The sequence below is a fragment of the Panthera leo genome, chromosome A1, assembly GCF_018350215.1.
Source record: "Panthera leo isolate Ple1 chromosome A1, P.leo_Ple1_pat1.1, whole genome shotgun sequence".
NCBI lineage: Eukaryota > Metazoa > Chordata > Mammalia > Carnivora > Felidae > Panthera > Panthera leo.
The window spans coordinates 205955198-205977013 of NC_056679.1; the positions used below are offsets into that span (position 1 = coordinate 205955198).

A 21816-nucleotide genomic window follows, 5' to 3' on the forward strand; every position below is an offset into this window, starting at 1 on the left:
TTGTCTACTCATAAAGTCAAACTTCACACAGTTCTGTGTGAACTGACGTGCCTTTAAAGCACCAAGCATTCAGTTGAGCACATTCAGCAGATGTTCAGAAAGTATTTGTGAGTAATTGATTGATAAAACATAATACAAAATAGAAATAGAGATATTTCAAAGAGCTTGCGATTGGAAAGGTTAAGCCATGTGCACACTAGCTGCACAGACCTGTTAGGACAAAACCTCAATGAGCTGACTATAGCATAAAAGAGAGACGTGTTTTAGGCATTAATCTATTCTAATGGAGAACAGGGAATGGAGGGCATGGTGGGTCTATTCGTTAAGACAGGAAAACAGAGACAGCAGAGGGCCTTAACCCCCTTGCTAGAACCCAGAAGTGCAATAGGAAGGGAGACACTAAATTAATACACAAAGAAGCATGATCTCAGGGATCAGCGGGAAAGAGTGATTCCTTTTTCACAGTGTCCAGCATAACTAGCAAAAACTCAGCACACTGACCTGCTTCATTTCCCACGAGGACTCCTTGCTCACAAGCCACACCAAACGTGTATGGTTTGCAATGGCACTGACACTGGGTCCCCTCGACGGTGGCAATGCCGCCATTTTGACAAGGTTGACAATGGCAGGGGTCATATTCATCCAGATATTCCTCAAGAGCCCGCTTCAGGTATAGTCTTTTCACAGAGGCACAGGGTACTTCCTTTACCAGCTCATACAGTGGGGTCAGCTATACAGGTAAAGACATCATGGTCAGTAAATCGGGGTTTTAGGCAAGAATATTTTTCTCCTGGCATTTAGGCTGAATCTCCATTAAAATAAAAATCAAAAGCCACTCTCATCCTAATTCCAATTATTTCTTGTTCAAATAAAAAGAAAGCAATTCACTTTCTTTGCAAGACAAAGGGAAAAATAGGAGTGAACAGGGAAGGAATATTTTTTGTATCTTGCATAAAACTTTTCAAAACCAACAGGACATTCATTTTCTAGTTATTGAAAGATTATTTTGAAGGAAGTACATTTCTACCCTTGCAGAAGGCAGAAGAAAAGGAAATGCACTTAAATTACAGTGAAGAAGCAAGTGCAATTAAATTTAAGATTAAATACCCAGCTCTAAGAGACTTAATATGTCTCTTAGCAGAGACCATGACTCTTTCTTCCTGACAAAATTTAAAATAGACAGACATTACTTCTCTGTGTTGAATATGTCTGATGAAAAGCAGCTTGGAGCCCCTAGATGTGCTGGCTAAGCTTTAACAATCTGCTCTCCTAAGAACAAAAATGCTCTGATTTGTAGCATTTGCCAATTTCTGCAGTATAACTACTCTTCCCATGGCCGATTTCAGGTTGCCACTGGGATGCCAGTGACCATGGAGTCGGAAAGAGATAGGCACCTTTGGCTGTTATGAGGGTCCATCTTGAGCTGGCTACAGCATACCACTGGAGTAGGAGGATAACTTACAGACCCAGCCACATCTCCCTCCGTCTCTGCCCAAACTCTCTCACGCTGCATTATAAAAGAACTGACTGGATGGCATTGCGTGGACATATACCTATAATAAGTTAGCACAGCTATGATAGTGACAGTCCTATGTGGACAAATGCAGAGTTGAGAATGAGAAGGAATGTCTGATCCTCCCTAATCAGCAACTTAGAATTTTTTAAGATTTGTAACGGGGCACTGGCATTGAAAATAGGTCATTGTGAGTATCGATGGTGGCACGTTATGATAAGACCTCCCAGGAAAACTGGCCTCTTCCTTTTACCCTTACTTAGAGGCAAATGGGTGGATATGGTGTTGGGAGGGTGCTTAAGAAACTTTTGTAATTTGGAGGGGGGGGGGCGGATTATAAAATGTGTCCAAGTTTCACCTGAGACATTTCTTGACTCCCATGACAGAGAAGAGAACATAGAATCAGTTCTGCCATAGCACTTGTTTTGAAAGGCTAAATTTGTTCCATTGGGATGGATGTGTTAGGGAACACCATGAGCATATCACAAATTTCATACAATTTCATCCGTAAGAAAAACCAGGTGAACCCAGAAAAGTGGACACAACTGAACCAACATAGGAATACACAAAACAAACACACACACGCAAACACACACTTCAAGCATCCATGCAGTTCACCGCCTGTGTAATATACTACACCCATCCACATCTGACGCAGGAACCGTCTGTCCTCTGGCAGCTCTCCTCCTACCACTTCCCAATAATTCAAAGGCTCTAACCCACCCAGCACCCAGCAAGCTTCAAGTCTTTTTCTAAGAATTGTGCTACATTAATATATATGCGTTTCTTAACAATTTAACACATACAAAGCTATACTATTGTTTTTACTGATGCCTATGTTTTTTTAATGAGTGTCATAGATCAAGTTTTTGAGTATTGTGTCCTTAATCCATTTTCCCCATAAGCCAGGGGGTCTTCATTGTGCAATTCTGTCTAGCTGTCTGATTTTAGGAACACATACGTAGCATTATGACAGAAGTGACTGTATCAATAAAACATCCTAAAATTCTGCCAGTCAGATTTGTTCTATTTTAATTTACATGTCTCCAAGAGCCTACATGCCATGGCCAGAGGAACAAAGGTGATCTGATGAGACAGTAGACAAGCCTAAATGCCTTCCTCTTGCAAGAATCTATAATTCCTCTGAATTAGAGACCAAGGAAAACATAATCAAATTTAGGTCAAAAGCTTAAAATGCAAATTTTGTTACTAATTTCTCTTGGGATTTACAAGACATTTAACCTTTACAATTGAAATATGGACATGCAAGATAATGAATCTTCTGTTTCTTATTATTATGTATGCACTCATTTTGCTATACAAAACATAATTGGGATACAAAAATGCTAATTACAGCTGTCTCTGTTTAACCACCTTGATTTAATCTCATTTTCCCAATGCGAATAAACATGTCTGCTTTGTGTGCTTTCAACAGAGCAGGACGTACCTTTTGTTTTATGACTTGGGGAAGACCAGTCACAGATTCCGCCCACGAAGCATATCGCTCTTTGTTTCCAGCAGGATTGTCCAGCTCCAGGAAACTGAGGCCAGACACGAAGCCCGAACTGCCCCCCCTGACAAATGGGTTCCCTCGCAGAACATTGCTTTGAGTTCCTATACGAGGAGAAATCAAATGAAATAGGTCAGGATGCACAAAGGAAACAAAGAGAAGAATAAAAAAGTGAAACGTCTCTCAAGTACTAAAACACAACCCATCCCATTCTGGTAAAGGACAAACTATGGACACAATGAGAACATCAGTGATTGCCAGCAGTGGTGGGTGGGAGGAGTAAATAGTTGGAGCACGGAGGATTGTTAGAACAGTGAAATTGCTCTACATCACACTATCATGGTAGACACATGGCATTATACATTTGTCCAAGCCCATAGAATGTACAACACCAAGAAGGAACCCTAACATAAACTATGCACTTTGGGCAATGATGATACGTCAACGTAGATTCATCACTTAGAACAAATGCACCCCCGTGGTGGAGGATGCTGAGAGTGGGGAGGCCTTAGTTTCTGACAGGGGTATATGGAAACTCTCCGTACTTTTTGCTCGATTGTGCTGTAAATCTGAAACGACTCTCAAAAATATCTATTAAAAGGAAAAAGAAAAGAAAAACACAATCATTACCTGACAGTAGATGATATTAGGGAATTATTGTTCATATTCTTAATGTTCTTAGTATAATAAGAACATTATGTTATACAGGAGACTATCTTATTTCTTAGGAAATAAATATATATTTTGGGATGAAGCATCATGGAATGTGTTTCTAAATGGTTCAGCTAGGGGCGCCTGGGTGGCTCAGTCAGTTAAGCATCCAACTTTGGCTCTGGTCATGATGTCGCAGTTTGTGATTTCAAGCCCCACATAGGGCTCTGTGCTGACAGCTCAGAGCCTGGAGATTGCTTTGGATTCTGTGTCTCCCTCTCTGACCCTACCCCGCTCACACTCTTTGTCTGTCTGTCTGTCTCTCTCAAAAATAAAATAAACATTTAAAAAAAATTTTTTTAATAAAAATAAAAATAAATGGGGGGAGTTCATTGCATCTGGAATATTAACTAAGCAAAAAAAGCTATTAATTAACAGGCATACATTAACACATGAAAAGTGTTCTAAACAGTAAATACCAATTAAATTCTTTTCTGCATTTAAGTGCCTTATAATTTCAGAAATATTTTTGTCTCCATTTGTAATTGATTTTTATGCTGGTCATGACTGGAAATTCCTAACTTGCAAACCAGATTTGGGGTGATCTTTAGCTCATTTCTTTTAATGAAATTTTGCAATTTCGTAAAATTTTACAAATTCAAAAACTGTACATTTATCAGAAATTATTAAAGCCTAGGGTGCCTGGGTGCCTCAGTCTGTTAAGCATCTGACTGGCTCAGGTCATGATCTCACAGTTTGTGAGTTGGAGCCCCGAGACAGGCTCTGTGCTGACAGCACAGAGCCTGCTTGGGATTCTCTCTCTTTCCCTCTTTCTCTGCCCCTCCCCTGCTCTCTCTGTTTCTCTCTCAAAATAAATAAATGAACTTTAAAAAAAAGAAACTTTAAAAAAAAGAAATTATTAAAGCCCGGTGTTTTTGACAAATTGCTGGAGTGCGTCCTCATTGTCATTGTTAGCTCCGGTTTTGATATGCACATAGTCACCCTTTTAAGGCAGCTTATCACAACTAAGTTCAGTCCCTCCGCTACCTGGAGCCGAATCTTCTGGAGTGACTACACATTTCTGAGCTTCAACACCCGCTAAGAGAACAGCTGGGAGGAGAGCCTTGGAACCAGCATCTTAACAACTTCCCGGGTAATCCCCGCGCATAGTAAACTTGGAGAAATCACCGCCTGCCCTGGCACACCTGTTTATGAATTACAGATTCTGAGAAATCCGTTTTAATTTTATTTTTAAGCCTGTAGCCTCTCTCTCCATACCTCAGGGAGCTCTCTGCTCCCTCTGGCCCTCTTCCCCTAGACAAGCAGCATGGTGCGACAATCAGGAGCCCAGACTGTGAAGCCACACATCATGCCTTTGAATCTCATGTCTGACGCTTACCAAACGTGATCGTGGGCAATCTTTCTGTCACTCGGAGTCCCTGTCTGTATAATGAGAATATGAATAATACCTAACTATGTGTGCTATGTGTGCGTTAAACACAACATCAAATAAAATCAGTGAGCAGCTTCCAGTAGCCAGCCCAGCTGATAACTGATGTCTCTATCTTCCCAAAGCTCCCACTCATCTCTATTTCCAGATCACCATATTTCCATCTCTTTCAAAAGCATGTCCTCCTGGGGCACATGGGTGGCTCAGTCGGTTGGGTGTCCGACTCTTGATTTCGGCTCAGGCCATGACCTAACAGTTTGTGATTTCGAGCCCCACATCAGCGTTGGATTGGGATTCTTTCTCTCTCCCTCTCTCTCTGCCCTTCCTCTGCTCATGAATATTCTCTCTCTCTATCCCCCCCTCTCTCTCTGAAATAAATAAACTTTAAAAAAATTTAAAAAACAAACAAAAAAAAACATGCCCTCCTCCTCTGTCATGCCAACTCCACAAAGACAGGCATTTTCTCCGGCATGTCACTGCTTGTACCCCAGTGCCTAGAACAAATCCTTGCATGTACCACAGGCTCCATAAACAGCTGATGAATGAAGGAAGTGAATGAGTAAATACACCTGGTTTCATTCCTCTGTCTTCCTCCTTCCTACAGTTATCTGCCAATATCCCAAGAATCCCCACTTCCTCAGTAAGAACTCTGGCATCTGGGTCAGTCTTCACCTTTGCCCCAATTTATGCTGTCACCGAGAATTTAAGCTCTAGTACCTGCTCAGTCCATTGCTACCACACTAAGAAGTTCACTGTAAGGCAAGTTAAGTTGTAATCACCAAATTCAATGAACAGTCTCCAGCCCTTCTCTTACTTAGCTTCTGTCTAGAATTTCTCTTTATTGACTTCTCTTTCTCCTTTATTTTTAATGTTACTGATCTTTTCTGGTTCTTCTTTTTTTTTTTTTTTTTTTTTTTACAGTAGGCTTTTTGCCCAAACTCATGAGTTGCATGCTCTACCAAACTGAGGCAGCCAGGCACCTCTTCACTGATTCTTATCCTGTCAGATTATCCCTTCTCAGTCCCTCTTCTTTCTCTACAACTTTATCTTTGTAGCCTTTCATTTATTTTTTTTTTAATATATGAAATTTACTGTCAAATTGGTTTCCATACAACACCCAGTGCTCATCCCAAAAGGTGCCCTCCTCAATACCCATCACCCACCCTGCCCTCCCTCCCACCCCCCATCAACCCTCAGTTTGTTCTCAGTTTTTAACAGTCTCTTATGCTTTTGTAGCCTTTCATTTAATCACTTCCTGTACTAAATCCTTTAAGGGTACCCCCTTGTTACCAGAATGAAATCCAAATTCCTTAACAGGGCATCTAGACACAATCTAAATCAGTTTTTTTTTTTTTTTTCCAGTTCCTTTCTAAGCACTCAAAGAATAGCACACCACCTTCCCCACTCCCTCTGCCATCACCACGACCACCACCACCACCAGCAGCAGCATCTGAGCATCCATGTCAGAGTGGAACTAAATCTCTCCTGTTGGTGTCCTTTTTCTAGGCTGGATTGCCAACTGTCACTGCAGGTGGAAAAGGTAGTCTATGCTGAGGACACATCTACAGTGCCCAGGAGATACCCAGTGAACTTTCCATGGCAGTGTCTCACTGTCATGACATATGAAAGAGAGAGCAGAGGCAAAAATAACCAAATACATTTTTAAAAACACAAGATAGAACACCTGCTAAAATTTCAAAGGACCTTGAGGCCAGGAATTAACCACAAGAGAGAGGGATGGAGATTAAGCTTGTAATGCAAATTGCCCCCTTCTTATTTACCTGAATCTGATTTTAAGGCATCTTCCAGCTCCTTGCATTTGCCCTTTGATGACGAATACAAAAATTTGAAACTTGATGAAGTACATGTCTTTATATCTGTTGAACTAAGACCTGAGGGAAAAGTTTTAAAGGTTTTATTTCTGCATTTGTTAAACACGTCTTTTGAGATGCAGCCAGGTGGGAGGATAGGGATACTCTACTATTGTGGCCATCTAATCAAGAGTGATATGATAGGGACATTTTCAAGTGCTGTAGGAGGATCAAGGGTCAGAAAAAGGAATATCTTTTTTGTTATTAAACAAAATAACACATACATGCATACACTTAGGAATGAAGCATCGTGTGTCTGAAACTTACTTTCAAATGATTCAGCAAATTTTGGCTTCTATTTTCTTGGATCAGAGAGAGGAGACTGGGGTGATTTCTACATGAAACAGTGGAAGGAACACCCGGAACAGTGATATCTTTGACCCACATACAGTCAGCTTCTCAAGTATGAAGCAAACAGATAAAAGTAGGCATGTGATGGTCCCAGTCCACCTACTGGAAACCCCAAAAGCTGGGTTCTGATTCTATAGCAATTAATTCCTAAAACCTCAGGTCTACTGCCTCAATCTCTTGATTTTAATATGTTTACTATCTCTAGTTTCTAACAATTCCTTCCCATAACTCATAACCTCAGAATGTAACAATTTCTACTCGTTATCAAATGGAGTTTTGCCAATGCATTTTTTAAAGAAGGATAGAAAATAATAAGTGTGGAAATATATTTTTCTTATATAATTTTGCTAACTGTATTGTAATAATCTCAATATTTCTTAAGGAATAATGGGGGGGGTCTATTACATCTCAGGAGTTTTGATTATATTTCAGTTACAATTTTTAGGAAGGACAGAAACTTCTCAAGAGTAAAATTTTTACTTAAAAAATATGTTTTGACCAAATTGGAAAGCTTTAATAAAATTCTCCCCCATTTCTTTAAGTGCTAAGGAATAAATGGTTGGGAGGCAGTGAAACTAAGTTTAGATCAAGCCACTTGCTGGATTAATTTTCCAAAGAAATATTGTCCCTGTCATTGCTACAAAAAAACTTGTGCTTATACATCATTTCCAACCAGGGAAGTTAGAAAAGTTCAAATTCTAGTTAAATCTTAACTGGTAACAAAAAAACTAAGCCCACTGGGGGAAAAAAAAGCCAATGGAAACATAGAAAAATATTGTAATTCACCCACAAGGGAAGGTTACAAGATTTCCTCTGAATCTCATGTAGTAAGTGTTATTCTCCTCCAAGGTTGTAAGGGAGCCTTGACTGAAGAGAAAGACCCCGAAGAGGTGATTTGGAATGGAGAAGGAAGTGTGGACATCAGCTGAAGGACAAAGTTGGGAAGAAGTAGGTTTGACTTGGAATATTAGTAAACCAGTCAAAAGGTCTTTGGAGAGAAGGAATGGACACTAAGACACCACCCTCTACCCTCCCACATTGGGACACATGGTGAGGACTGTCCTCTTACTATGGGGTCCAAAAAATCATGAACTCCGTGGTGTGCACTGATTCTAACAAAAAGCAGGCCATTCTAGCAACAACATAGCATAAGGAAAAAGTTCAGCTGACTTGGGAGCAAGTTAGACCTCCTTACAACCCATATGCCCTTGGGTGAGTCTTATCTAACACTGACTCACCATGTCTCAGTCTGTGGGACAGGAATTACAGTGGCCATCTCTCTGGGTAGCAGTGAGGATCATTGCTAACATGTAACTTGCCTCTTGTAAGAAAGGCATCCAATAAATTCAAGACATTATTATAAGAATTAGGTAGTAAGCAAACTTGTGATATCCAGAGCAGGTTTTTTTTTAAAGGAATGTGAGTGGCAACGAACAGAGGTAAATAAAATACTTCTTTAAAACATTTTGATTTCTGAAATATAATACCTTACTAGCTTTTCCTCAAAGAATATTACTTAAGCTGAGAAATGGAAAACATTAAAAAGTATTCTAAAAATCCAATCAATACCTCCTGGAGACAGCCAGTAATGATGATGGTTATCTCACATTTCAGGGTACTAGCCAAAAAGAGTAGGCAGTTTGAAGAGTTTGAGTAGATTATAATGGATTCACACCACTTTGGATTCCTTTGCCATTTAATCTCTATTTGTCATACTTTAAATCTCTAAAAGTTTAAGCTAACTACATGTTATTTCCCCCATTAAAATTCCTGCAATGCTTGTAGTCAATAAATTTTTTTAATACTCTACCGCTTTCTTTGATTTTTTCTGGGTCCACATAAAATAGAATTTTGTACTCTCCTCCTAAGGACCCAGACTGCAGATAATGTGTCCCATACTGGTCGATTAATCTTCGGTAGGCACCATAGTCATACAGAGAGGGAAGGTAGGAGAGTTCCTTCCAGAAGGGCTCAGCAAGTTGTAAAAATTCTGGATTGTTATTGATAAACTGAGCCACTTCCACAGTGTTCTGGACAACCAACAATTGATGACTCTATGGGAAGAAGGAAGAATAAAAGGAGTTTTAGTTTGAAGATAAAAAGTCAGTGAAATTTCTTTCCTGTTCAATGTCTCCATCAACTGCCACCTCCGACCCAAACTATATGAATTTTTATTTTTGATGCATGATGAGGTCTTTTCTGGGCTCACTCACCTGAAGCAATCTAAAGAGTTTTTGGAATGCCAAATAGGAATATCTGAGTGATATGTAATTTCTTACATATATGGCCTTTAAAATCTCAACTAGAAAAAAAAGCATCATCTTCATTCCCTACTAAACAAGCTCACAAATAGGTATATAAAATAATGTGTCCCTAAGGAGTATACATTGACAATGACTTATAGGTAAGGTGAACATATAATTTATATCTCATACTATGGTTCCTCACTTTATAATGAGGCTTTTTTTTTTTTAATTTTAGTGTAATTTACATACCATGTTATATTAGTTGCAGGTGTACAATATAGTGATTCAACAATTCCATATGCCACCTGGTGCTCATCACAAGTGCACGCCTTAATCCCCATCACCTGTTTTACCCATCCCCCCCCCCCCACCTGCCTCCCCTCTGATAACCATCAGTTTGTTCTCTACAGTTAAGAGTCTGGTTTTTTTGTTTGTCTCTTTTCGTTGCTGTTTGTTTTCTTTTTTCTTTTTTTTTTATTTAAACGTTTATTTATTTTTGAGACAGAGAGAGACAGAGCATGAACAGGGGAGGGGCAGAGAGAGAGGGATACACAGAATCTGAAACAGGCTCCAGGCTCTGAGCCGTCAGCACAGAGCCTGACGTGGGGCTCGAACTCACGGACCATGAGATCATGACCTGAGCCAAAGTCGGACGCTTAACCGACCGAGCCACCCAGGCGCCCCTGTTGTTTGTTTTCTTAAATTCCACATGTGAGTAAAATAATATGGTATTTGTCTTTCTCTGAATGACTTATTTCACTAAACATTATACTCTCTTGATCCATCCATGTTGTTGCAAATGGCAAGATTTCATTCTTCCTTATGCCTGAGTAATATTCCATTGTATATATATATAATATACCTTCTTTACCCATTCATCTATCAGTGGACACTTGGGTTGCTTCCATAATTTGGCTATTGTAAATAATGTTGCAATAAACATAGGTGTGCATCTATCTTTTCGAATTAGTGTTTGTATTCTTTGGGTAAATACCCCGTAGTGGATATGAGGTCTTTGAAACACTTCCTGAGCATCTTTTAATGATGTCCAAGACAGATCTACCTTATATCAAATCCTAATTTCTGTGAACAATAATATAAATACAATAAATGTTTATACAATTCTTATTCCCATAGTCAGCTTCTTAGTCATAAAACAAACAAAATCAATATTCCTTTATACCTCCCTGTGATTTATTAATCAAGTTACTGACTTCAAGAATGAGATGAAGTATGCAGATTTTGAATGATGGTCAACCTGAAAATTCATCAGCAGTAGGTACACATCAATTAGTACAAGTCATCTCAACTGTTCAGATTGCCCAAGATAAAAATTTTAGTATCTTAAGACAACAAACTATCTAAAAATAAGTTTTTTAACTTCCTCAGATAAAAATTTTGGTATCTCAGGGCACCTAGGTGGCCCAGTCACTTAAGCGTCCAACTCATGATTTCAGCTCAGGTCATGATCTCACAGTTTGAGAGATCAAGCCCCACATCCAGTTTTGTGCTGACAGCACTTAGCCTGCTTGGAATTCTCTCTCTCTGCCCCTCCTCTTACCCCCGTGCCCTCACATGCATTCTCTCTCTCTCTCTCTCAAAATAAACAAATAAATAAATAAATAAATAACATTTTTTTTAATGTGGTATCTCAAAAGTAACAAAGTGTTTTAAAATCTTTTAGTTTTATGCACCTTCTCAGAAACATTCTAGCATTACTGTTTAGAAAGCATATATTAACAGGATTTTTTCAATTCTATAACACATATAATCATGTATAGCAATCATAAATTAGAAATTTAAGAAAATTTTCACTAGTAGATTTGAAAGTAATGCTTTTTAAGATTTTCAAATAAGTAAAAATACTTTAATAAGAAAAACAAAGTATAGGAGTGCCTGCAGTGGAGCATGAAACTCTTAACCTTGAGGTCGTGAGTTTCAGCCCCAGGTTAGTCATAGACGAAAGAAAGAAAGAAAGAAAGAAAGAAAGAAAGAAAGAAAGAAAGAAAGAAAGAGGAAAGAAAGAAAGAAAGAAAGAAAAGAAAGAAGACAAAGTATTAATAGATATATTATCCAAGAGAATTGACAAGATACAATGTTACCTCTTAAGGAAATATATTACATTGTCTCTTTGAAGAAGATGCTACTACCCTAATTTAAAAATGAAAGCTGATCCTTTTGGTAAATACACTTTTGTTAATGTTAGAAATACTTAAGCAGTAAAATATGGAAAAGTTAACTCATGTTTCATACTAACCTTTTGCTTTTGGATTTCATTGCTATGTGAAATATGACTATACGAAGAAGATGCTGAAGATCTAAAAAAGGAGCGTTTCTTACTAGATGATGTATATTCTGCTGAAGTATGTTTTACATAAGACCAGCTACTGTTGTAAAATTCATAATTAAAATCATTATTTATCTTCACCTATAAAGAAAATGAAAAGTTTTGTTGTGACTAAATCAAGGCCTTGGGTATAACCCAAAATCTTTTGCCATGGATCCTTTAACGTGAATACTTTCTTTACACAATCCTCTCCAAAAAAAGAAAGCTCTTCATTGACACAAAACAACTGTGGCTCTCATTGTGACCAGGCCCATATAAATATAAGGAATAGAGTCCATTCTATAATTATTCTTTGTTAAGCAGGAGACATGGTCTCAGTAATGGTAATCCCAAGTGATTCACAGAATACATTTGTGTACACACATCTCCCATTTTGTTTAATGTCAACATCTAGGCCAGAAGTCAGAAAATTAACAAAACCATACTAACAGAGAACTGAAAAGCACTTGGCTCTTGATTTTTCATCTAATAAAAGGGAACAGAAATGCAAATCGGTGATCTGAAGCATGTAGATCTTTTGGACTTTGGGAATGTTCTATGTGATCCAGTAGTAGCTATAACTTTCTAATTAATGCTGAAACTGGATTTTTTTTTTCTGTGATAGATAGTAGAAGAAAAGGCCATCCCACAAGAATTTTGAAGCAGGCAACAGGATAGTCACATGTGGCTAACAGAGTCATGACAGCTCCAGCACTGATGAAGAAGATAATCATTTATTTATCCCTTACTTTATCCTAGATCAAGTGTCAAAATAAAATGCCTACAGGGGGCTGGCAAGTAATATAAATGTTGGAGGCATCCAGGGGAAGGCAGGGTGATGAAGTGAACACACGCACTGTAGAAAAGGGGTACCAACGCAGGACTCCATCATACAGTTACCATGTGTAACTACAGGTGCTAGCACTGACAGGTGATCTGTTTTCAAGAAAGGAGATAAATCTGAATCTTGACACAAAAATCTCGAAAATTTTAAAAGTCATGGGCAATTAATTTGCTAACAAATGCCAATCACCGCGAGAATAAAACAAGACACGCACGAGGACTCCCTCTCACCGTGTCTGCTCCATATAAAACAGTCAAATCAGTAACTGTGTTTCCGCGAGCATTTGTGTTGTTAGCATATATCCACACACATCTGTGTTTGAGATCGAAGTATAAAAAAGCACAGGGAAAAAAAAAAAAAAAACAAACACACAGGGAAAATTAAAATGATGGGTATGATATACTTTAAACACAAACCTAAAAGGAAAGAAAATGACAGACTATTATGCAGTCATTTTCAATGATGCCTATGAAGAGAAATACTCATGTTAAATGAGAAACTGTTATAAATGTGATAATCCTGTTAATTACATCAATGCAAGTATATTCCCCAGTCAAAAAAAAAAAAAAAAAAAAAAAAGACTGGAAAGAAATTCATCAGGAAAATGCCAGAAAATATTATATTACTTTTATCATTGCCCATGTTCAAAATTATGCATGAATGTTAAGAACACACCACAAGATACGAAAAGATAGATTTATTCATATCTTTTATTAGGGCATTATTTTCATTAAATTATGAAATGGATCTATTTCAAAGTCAAATGCATAAGTTTAGCTCAAAGCTGAGATGGAGAATATATGTCTTATTATTGACTACAAAGAAGACGTTAATAAGAATGCTATTAGAGATTTCTGCAGCCACTAGATACTGTTTTGGTCCTATTAGGCTTTAGATAGGCACACAATTTAATTTTTTTCTCTCTCTCTCTCTTAAGAAAGAGAAGTTATCTATCTTCCTTTTGATGTAAAAAAAAAAAAAAGAAAGAAAGAAAACCTATTTTCCCTCATCTTCAGATCTACAATTCAAATACTCGATTCATGCAAATAAGCCTCTTAGATGATTTAGTTCAGCACCTCCTCACTCTCGTCTGCTCTACATATGGCTGCCAAGTCATCTTTTTCAGGCTAATGTGATTTTCTTAAATGACCCTGAATTGATACTCTCTTTCCCATCTAACTTTGAATCCTGAATTCTCTCAGACGATCCTTCCTCTAAAATCACAAACTCAAACATCCTACAGTCTGCCACCTATTACTCTTTTGACTCTCATACTATCATCACCAGAGCAATTATTCAACTTCGTAGAGGCAAGTTCTTCAACTTAGTTTCCGTTCTCTCTCCCTACCAGCACCTTCCTTTTTTTCACTTCTTTCTTTTTCGGATAGCCTTCATGGTTCATGACTTCAACAGTTTCTCATCAATGAACTTAACATCCTCGCCTAGATAGACCCTGCCATCATGCTTGCCAGGCAGAATTCCAACCTGGTTCAATGCTCACAGCCAAGCTACTTAGCACTACAATAGAAAAATCACACAGCTATAGATGGGTACCACTGTAAGTCCATTCATGATTTCTGATCTCAGGGGAACCCTCAATGCAGTCCAGCAGCCCTATATTTCTTTAGTCCGTTCTCTTTCTTTCCCATTTTCTACAGTACCTATTTCAAAAGTTCAACCCCTACCTCAATCTCCCAATCTTAGAACCACTTTCCTCACTTTCAGAAAATGACCTTAACCTCTTTCTTTACAAACATTCCAATTACCAGACAGAGGATTCCTAAATTTCTGGCTAACAAATCGACAAACATATTTACATTTCTCCTCTTCCTTTCTTCCACAGGTGTCCCTCCTCCATCTAAAGCTAACTTCTCTGATTGATCCCATTTACAATTGCACAAGAACCATAAAATAGGAATAAACTTAGCCAAAGTTGTTCAAATATCTGTATGCTGAAAGCTATAGAAAACCTATGGAGGAAATTGAAGAAGATATAAAGAAATGGAAAAACATTCCATGCTCTTGGATTGGAAGAACAAATATTGCTAAAATGTCACTACTATCCAAATAAATCTACACATTTCATGCAATCCCAATCGAAATTGCACCAGCATTCTTCTCAAAGCTAGAACAAACAGTCCTAAAATTTGTACGGAACCACAAAAGACCCCAAATAGCCAAAGTAATGTTGAAAAAGGAAACCAAAGCAGGAGGCATCACAATTCCAGACTTTAGCCTCTACTACAAAGCTGTAATCATCAAGACAGTAAGGTATTGGCACAAAAACAGACACATAAACCAATGGAATAGAACAGAGAATCCAGAATTGGACCCACAAATGTATGGCTAACTAATCTTTGACAAAGCAGGAAAGAGTATCCGATAGGAAAAAAAACAGTGTCTTTAGTAAATGGTGCTGGGAGAACGGGACAGCAACATGCAGAAGAATGAAACTGGACCACTTTCTTACACCATGCACAAAAATAAACTCAAAATGGATGAAAGACCTCAATGTGAGACAGGAAACCATCAAAACCCTAGAAAAGAAACCAGGCAACAACCTCTTTGACCTCAGCTGCGGCAATTTGTTGCTCAACACATCTTCTAAGGCAAGGGAAATAAAAGCAAAAATGAACTATTTGACCTCATCAAGCTAAAAAGCTTCTACACTGTAAAGGAAACAATCATCAAAACTAAAAGGCAACCAACAGAATGGGAGAAGATATTTGCAAATAACATATCAGATAAAGAATTAGTATCCAAAGTCTATAAAGAACTTATCAAACTCAACACTCGGAAAATGAATAACCCAGTGAAGAAATGGGCAGAAGACACAAATAGACACTTTGCCAAAGAAGACATCCAGATGGCAACAGACACATGAAAAAATGCTCAACATCACTCATCATCAGGGAAATACAAATCAAAACCACACTGAGATACCACCTCACACTGGTCAGAATGGCTAAAATTAACAACTCAGGAAACAACAGATGTTGGCAAGGATGTGGAAAAACAGGAACTATCTTGCACTGTTAGTGGGAATGCAAGCTGGTGCAGTCACTCTGGAAAACAGTCTGGAGGTTCTTCAAAAAATTAAAAATAGAACTGCCCTATGACCCAACAATAGCATACTAGGAATTTATCCAAAGGATACAGGAGTGCTGATTCATAGGGCACATTTACCCCAATGTTTATAGCAGCACTTTCAACATTAGCCAAATTATGGAAGGAGTCCAAATGTTCATCAACTGATGAATGGATAAAGAAGATGTGGTTTATATAGACAATGGAATACTACTTGGCAATGAGAAAGAATGAAATCCTGCCATTTGCAACAACATGGATGGAACTGGAGGATATTATGCTAAGTGAAATAAGTCAGTCAGAGAAAGACAGATATCATATGTTTTCACTCACATGTGGAACTTGGGAAACTTAATAGAAGACCATGGGAGAAGGGAAGGGGAAAAAATAGTTTCAAACAGAGAGGGAGGCAAACCATAAGAAACTCTTAAATACAGAGAACAAACTGAGGGTTGATGGCGGAGGGGCAAAGGAGAGGGGAAAATGGGTGATGGGCATTGAGGAGGGCACTTGTTGGGATGAGCACTGGGTGTTGTATATAAGTGATAAATCACAGAAATCTACCCCCAAAACCATGAGCACACTGTATACACTGTATGTTAGCCAACTTGATAATAAATTATATTTAAAAAAAAAAACCTGAGTTATCCTCCAAAAACAAACAAACAAACAAAAATAATAAAGCTAACTTCTCTGTCTCTTCTCTGTATTGCATTCCTTCCCACCTCTTCCAAGGACTTATTAAATTCATTATTCATTCCCTCTCCCACAGCTTCCATTTTTCTCTCTACGGTTTCATTCCGTATATATCAAACTCATATATACTCCAACTCCACTTAACTATAGTGTGTTACAAGGGTTCTGGAGACACTCTTGGGTTCAGAATCCATGTGTGTTATCTATTACCTCTATGATTGTGGGTAAATCATTCAGCATTGTTTTTTTCAGTTTCCTCAACTGTAAAATAGAGATGACAGTGCCTACTTTTTTTAGGTTATTATAAAGAAAAGAAGATCCATTAAGCACTTGAAACAGTGAACAGTATATAATGTATGTGAGCTATTTTTTGATCATCATTTAAATTATTCCTGGTTTAAAAGGTAGATTTAGAAATCTCAGATATCCAGGGATGCCTCAGTGGCTCAGTCAGCTGAACATCCAACTCTTGGTTTCAGCTCAAGTCGTGGTCTCACAGTTTGTGGGATGGAGCCCCACATCGGACTCTGTGCTGACAGCAGGGAACCTGCCTGGGATTCTCTCTCTCCCTTTCTCTGTCCCCTCCCCCATCTGTATCTCTCTATCTCTCTCAAAATAAATAAATAAAATTAAAAACTAAAAAAAAAGAAATCTCAGATATCTAGATTCAGACCAACAGAGGAAGCAGAGGATCAGATCATTAATCATTAGTTAAAATGACGTTAGAATATAATTTTGTGATTCTTATTTGATATACACTAGTATCTCTTTTCCCAAAATATAATGAAGTGCATTCAAAACTAAATACAGGAGGATCCAGGAAGTAATTCATTTTCTCCACCCTAATTTTTACTCCCATCTGTGACTCATTCCAAGTTGACAATGAACAAAAAGTCTTTCGGCAGCCTCCCAGACAACTACAGGAGGGGCACCTTCCAAAGCGACCATGGAGCAGGAATGTGCTTGTGTGTCAAAGGCTTCCTTGTGGGATGAAAAATATGAGGAGACAGAGAAAGTGCATGGCATCAAAGAAAGTGGCGTAGTCAACAAGAGACCAGGTTTGCCCTGGATAAACTACGATGCTCAAAACTGAAACAGAGATCACAAGAGAAATTAACTGATTCTGTTCTGTGTTTACTTACTAATGTTTATGTTCCGACAAGTCAGAAGTCATCTTCCACTCAGAGGTAGCTGAACACCCAGTGGCCTCAGGTCTACCTGCCTGTGGAAGACACTTACCACCTGCATATCCACATGGGGTTAGCACTTCAGGGACTGACTCATTGCTTCCATCTCACTTCCCTCAGGCTGGATCCTCAAAACATCTCTATAATTTCCCTCTAACTCTGACAAACTCCTTCAAATTCAGTGACTGGAAAGGCATTTCAGATGTCAATCCAAAAACCAAGCCATGCTGAGGGAAATGAATGTCAGGATTATGCTGTTATTAAATTATTTCTCTTCTTCAGAAACTGCAGACTTCCAGCATGTCTGTCCTCCAACTATGTCAGAAATTCTCTCATTATTTTCTCTCCTCTGTAACATTCTAAATTTGATCCAAAAATATATATGCAATTATCCCTCTTATAATTATGAAGAATTATCAACCCATCCTCCTAGGAATAGGAGAAAAAAATTTTCTACATATGCCTATGTCACATTCTCCCTTCTGGCCAATGGTTAAATTACAATACGTATTATACACCATATAGAATTTAGAGTTGAAAAAGCAGTTAAATACAAGATACTGGGAGAGTAAAACATACTAGAAAAACAAAGGGCTGTGAGGTCTGACAGGCTGGATCCAAGCTGTACTACTTACTAATTTGGCGATTTAGAGCAAGTCAGCTGGAGTCCTCTGAGCCTCAATGTCTACATATATACAATAGTAAAATATTACTTACCTTCCAAAGATGTTATGAGGATTAAACCTATACAAATTGCCTAAAACAGTACAGATGCCAGAGTAGGTCATCAAAAATTGGTACCTATCATTATTTTTCAGATCGGTTCCAGTTTCCATTTTCATGATACAATAACTCTTAAATATAACTTATTCTGTTGTAAGTCAGAGGATGATGCTATTTGCTGTTTATAATCAAAATTGCATTCTGAAGGGGGTTTATTTTGGTAAACGAAAAGCCCTTCTATCTGAACATCCCAATAGTTTTAGTTTGCAAATTCGGGACTAAGAGATAAGAAGCACTGAACTGGAAATTTTTAGAATTCTGGGAAGAAGGGAGGAAAGAAATGAGAGAGGAGATCCTGGAAGAAGAGAACAAGATGCCAAAATGAGATGAGACCAGAAATCTTGATCTGTTGAGGTTCTAGAAAGACAGATGTTTTGGGCGCCTGAGCAGCTCCAACTCTTGATTTCGGCTCAGATCATGATCCCAGGGTCATGGGATCGAGCACTGCATTGGGCTCCATGCTGAGCATGGAGCCTGCTTAAGATTCTTTCTCCCTCTGCCCCTCTCCCCTACTGGCACTCTAAGGACAGATGTTTTAAGACAGAGGATGTCCACCATTTTTGTGGAATGTGTTGGCACTACTCCAACAGAATATCCCCTTCCAATGTTCAGGATTCTCCCCCTAAAGCCATAACTGTTTTTTGTGTGAGTGGATTTTGTGCTGAAATCATGGAATAGAATGAGGTTAGGCATGTGTGACAGAAACAGCTTGCAAGAAGCAGAAGCCTGGAAAGAAGACCCTGAGACCTTAAGGAAAATTTAAAAGTCTAGCAATACAGACGTTCACAAGGATATGGAGCACAGGCCACCCTTCCACATTGCAGATCGGGTATTAATTGATGATATATCCATTTTGGAAACTTTACTGAGTAAAGTGTAACCTATGATAACCTGCAAGGCAGCAATCCAAGTACCAGGTGTATGCCCTAGAGAAAATCTAGTTCATTTGCATGGAACTCATGCACAAGAATGTGCAAGGCAATTTCATAAGAAAAAAGTAGAACCAGCAATAAAAAACGTCATCTAGATTAACATGAATAAATTTCAAAACTGTGATTTTTGAGGGGGGAAAAAGTCATAGAAGAACATATACTATAAGATTTACTTACACAAATGGCAAAAAATAGATAAAACTAATCACAAATTTTTTATGTAGGGACAAATACATATGAGATAAACATATACAGAAAAACAAAGAAGTGGTTAATACAAAACAGAAGATGGTGGTTTGTCAGAGTGGGGAGGATGTGACCAGAGAGGGGTAGATGGGAGCCTTTAAGTCATTGGCAATGTTCTATTTCTTAAGGTATGTGGTTGGCATATATGAGTATTCATCTAATTAGTTTTCTTCAAACTGTATGTTTATGTTACTTACACTGTTTTGTATATATGAAATATTTTACAATTTAACAGTAAACGCATTTTTAAGTGAGCTGACACTGTGGCAGTGGCGAAGAGATTATCATGACCAGTCATGGCCAGGGCCTTGAGTTTTGACACTGTACAGGGACAGACCATCCTATTTGGGGCCCATGTGGTCCATGGACTTGAAAATGAGGCAAAAGAATATTTCAGCTTAAATGAGACAAATTAAAGTATCATTTCCCTGTACCCCAGAGTTAAAGAATATGTGTTCTTTCTAAGCCCATATAAATCATTTATAAGAATTGATCAAATATTAGGCCACAAATAAATTCTCAACAAATACCAAAAAATCAATATCACATAAATAATGACCTCTGGCAATAATTCACAGATTAAAAATAAATTAAATCAATGAAATTAAGTACCTGGAATGTATAGGAGAGGATATTTCCACTCAGTCTATAAAAATCTCTTCCATCCCCACTAAACACCTTTCTGCATTGACCACCAAAACTTTTAGTATTAATGACTTTGTTCCTAAACTGGCCAGTGAGTTCGTTGTAACTGTTTAAAAAAAAAAAAAGGAAGGAAGGAAGAAAAGATGGTTAGAAATCAGAAATAGCAGTTTCTGAAGAAGAACTTCCAGAAATTTTTGAAATATAGTGAAGTATCTCTTTGAGAGAGCTCAAATAAAGAGAACAATGTCCTAATGCATACCATATATTATCCAACCTCCCCTGGGTGGTATAATAGCTAAAACTAATAACTGGAGAAATCCAACATCCTTCAGCCTAAGAACATGTTTGGAAAACATAGCCCTTTTGTATTTATGGCAACAGCTGGTTTTGAGTTGAATCTATAAATAAAACCAATACAATTAAGATGACTCATGAGGAGAAAGAACTTTCTACAACAAATTTCAACTAATTTGCCTCTTAGTATACTGAATGGTATACTCTTTAGAGTAATTTTACCATTTTTCTGTTAATGAATTTTAAACTAGGATAGAAAAGCCACTTCTATCACTCTAAAATAGACTGTTTTAAAGTCTTGAAATCTTCAACTTGGATCTGACCCTCAAAATTCCTCAGAATTCTTTTTGGAAAGACAAACATGGGATTGTCCCAACTTCACTTGAAAATGAAAGTTCCCAGCCAGTTCAGACAATTACTTTTCAAGCCTCAATATTCCAATACGTTACTTTCTCTCTTCTTTCTCTGTTCTTACTCTATTGTCTCTTCATTCTCATAAGGAGCCTCACATCACTGTCATTGAATCAATTCTCTCCCTCTGTCTCTCTCTATTTCTACCTCTCTCCCGTAGGGTGACCAACTATCCAGGTTTCCCCAGGTCTGAGGGGTGTCCCTGGACATAGGACCTCCAGCGCTAAAAGCAGGACAGTCTAGGGACAATTGGACACTCTGCATTTACCACATACATTTTCAAGTATACAGGTATGAATGAAAAGTTTCAGGATGTGGCAAAGAGCTCTGAGCCAAAGGCTGAGCTATTAGGTGATTTGTTATCAGACTTACCAAACCATAAAATAAAACAAAACAAAATGAAAAGCTACTATCCATCAGTGTGCACAGAAAACTGGCCAGCACCTTACCCATTTCCAGTAAGTTCTATGTTGGGAGGAGGTTTATCAAGGTCACACGAAGGTCTGCTTTCTAAGTCCTCACATCTGTCTTCATCAGCACTATCCTCTTCACAGTCAGAATCCCCATTGCAAACCAAAGATCTGCTGATGCACTGGCCTGTACACAAGATAAGCCCCATAAATGAATGAATGAATGAATGAATGAATGAATGAATAAATAAATAAATAAATAAATAAATAAATAAATAAATAAAAGAGGGTAGAAGGGAAAAACTACCTGGGATCAAAAGGGTTTTGCCTTTGATTCCCAAAATTGTACTAATATTCTAGTGT

General features: G+C 38.1%; 1 protein-coding gene across 1 annotated transcript in view; it reads right to left on the minus strand.

Moving 5' to 3' along the window:
- Positions 1-21816, minus strand: part of C7 (complement C7) — a 56058-nt gene that overhangs the window by 20888 nt on the left and 13354 nt on the right. The window contains exons 5-11 of the mRNA XM_042951286.1: positions 21493-21640; positions 20306-20444; positions 11850-12020; positions 9157-9400; positions 6906-7016; positions 2961-3127; positions 502-730 (exon numbers count right to left, since the gene is read on the minus strand). Of these exons, the coding sequence (XP_042807220.1) occupies positions 502-730; positions 2961-3127; positions 6906-7016; positions 9157-9400; positions 11850-12020; positions 20306-20444; positions 21493-21640 (1209 nt within the window). The remainder of the gene's footprint in view (positions 1-501; positions 731-2960; positions 3128-6905; positions 7017-9156; positions 9401-11849; positions 12021-20305; positions 20445-21492; positions 21641-21816) is intronic.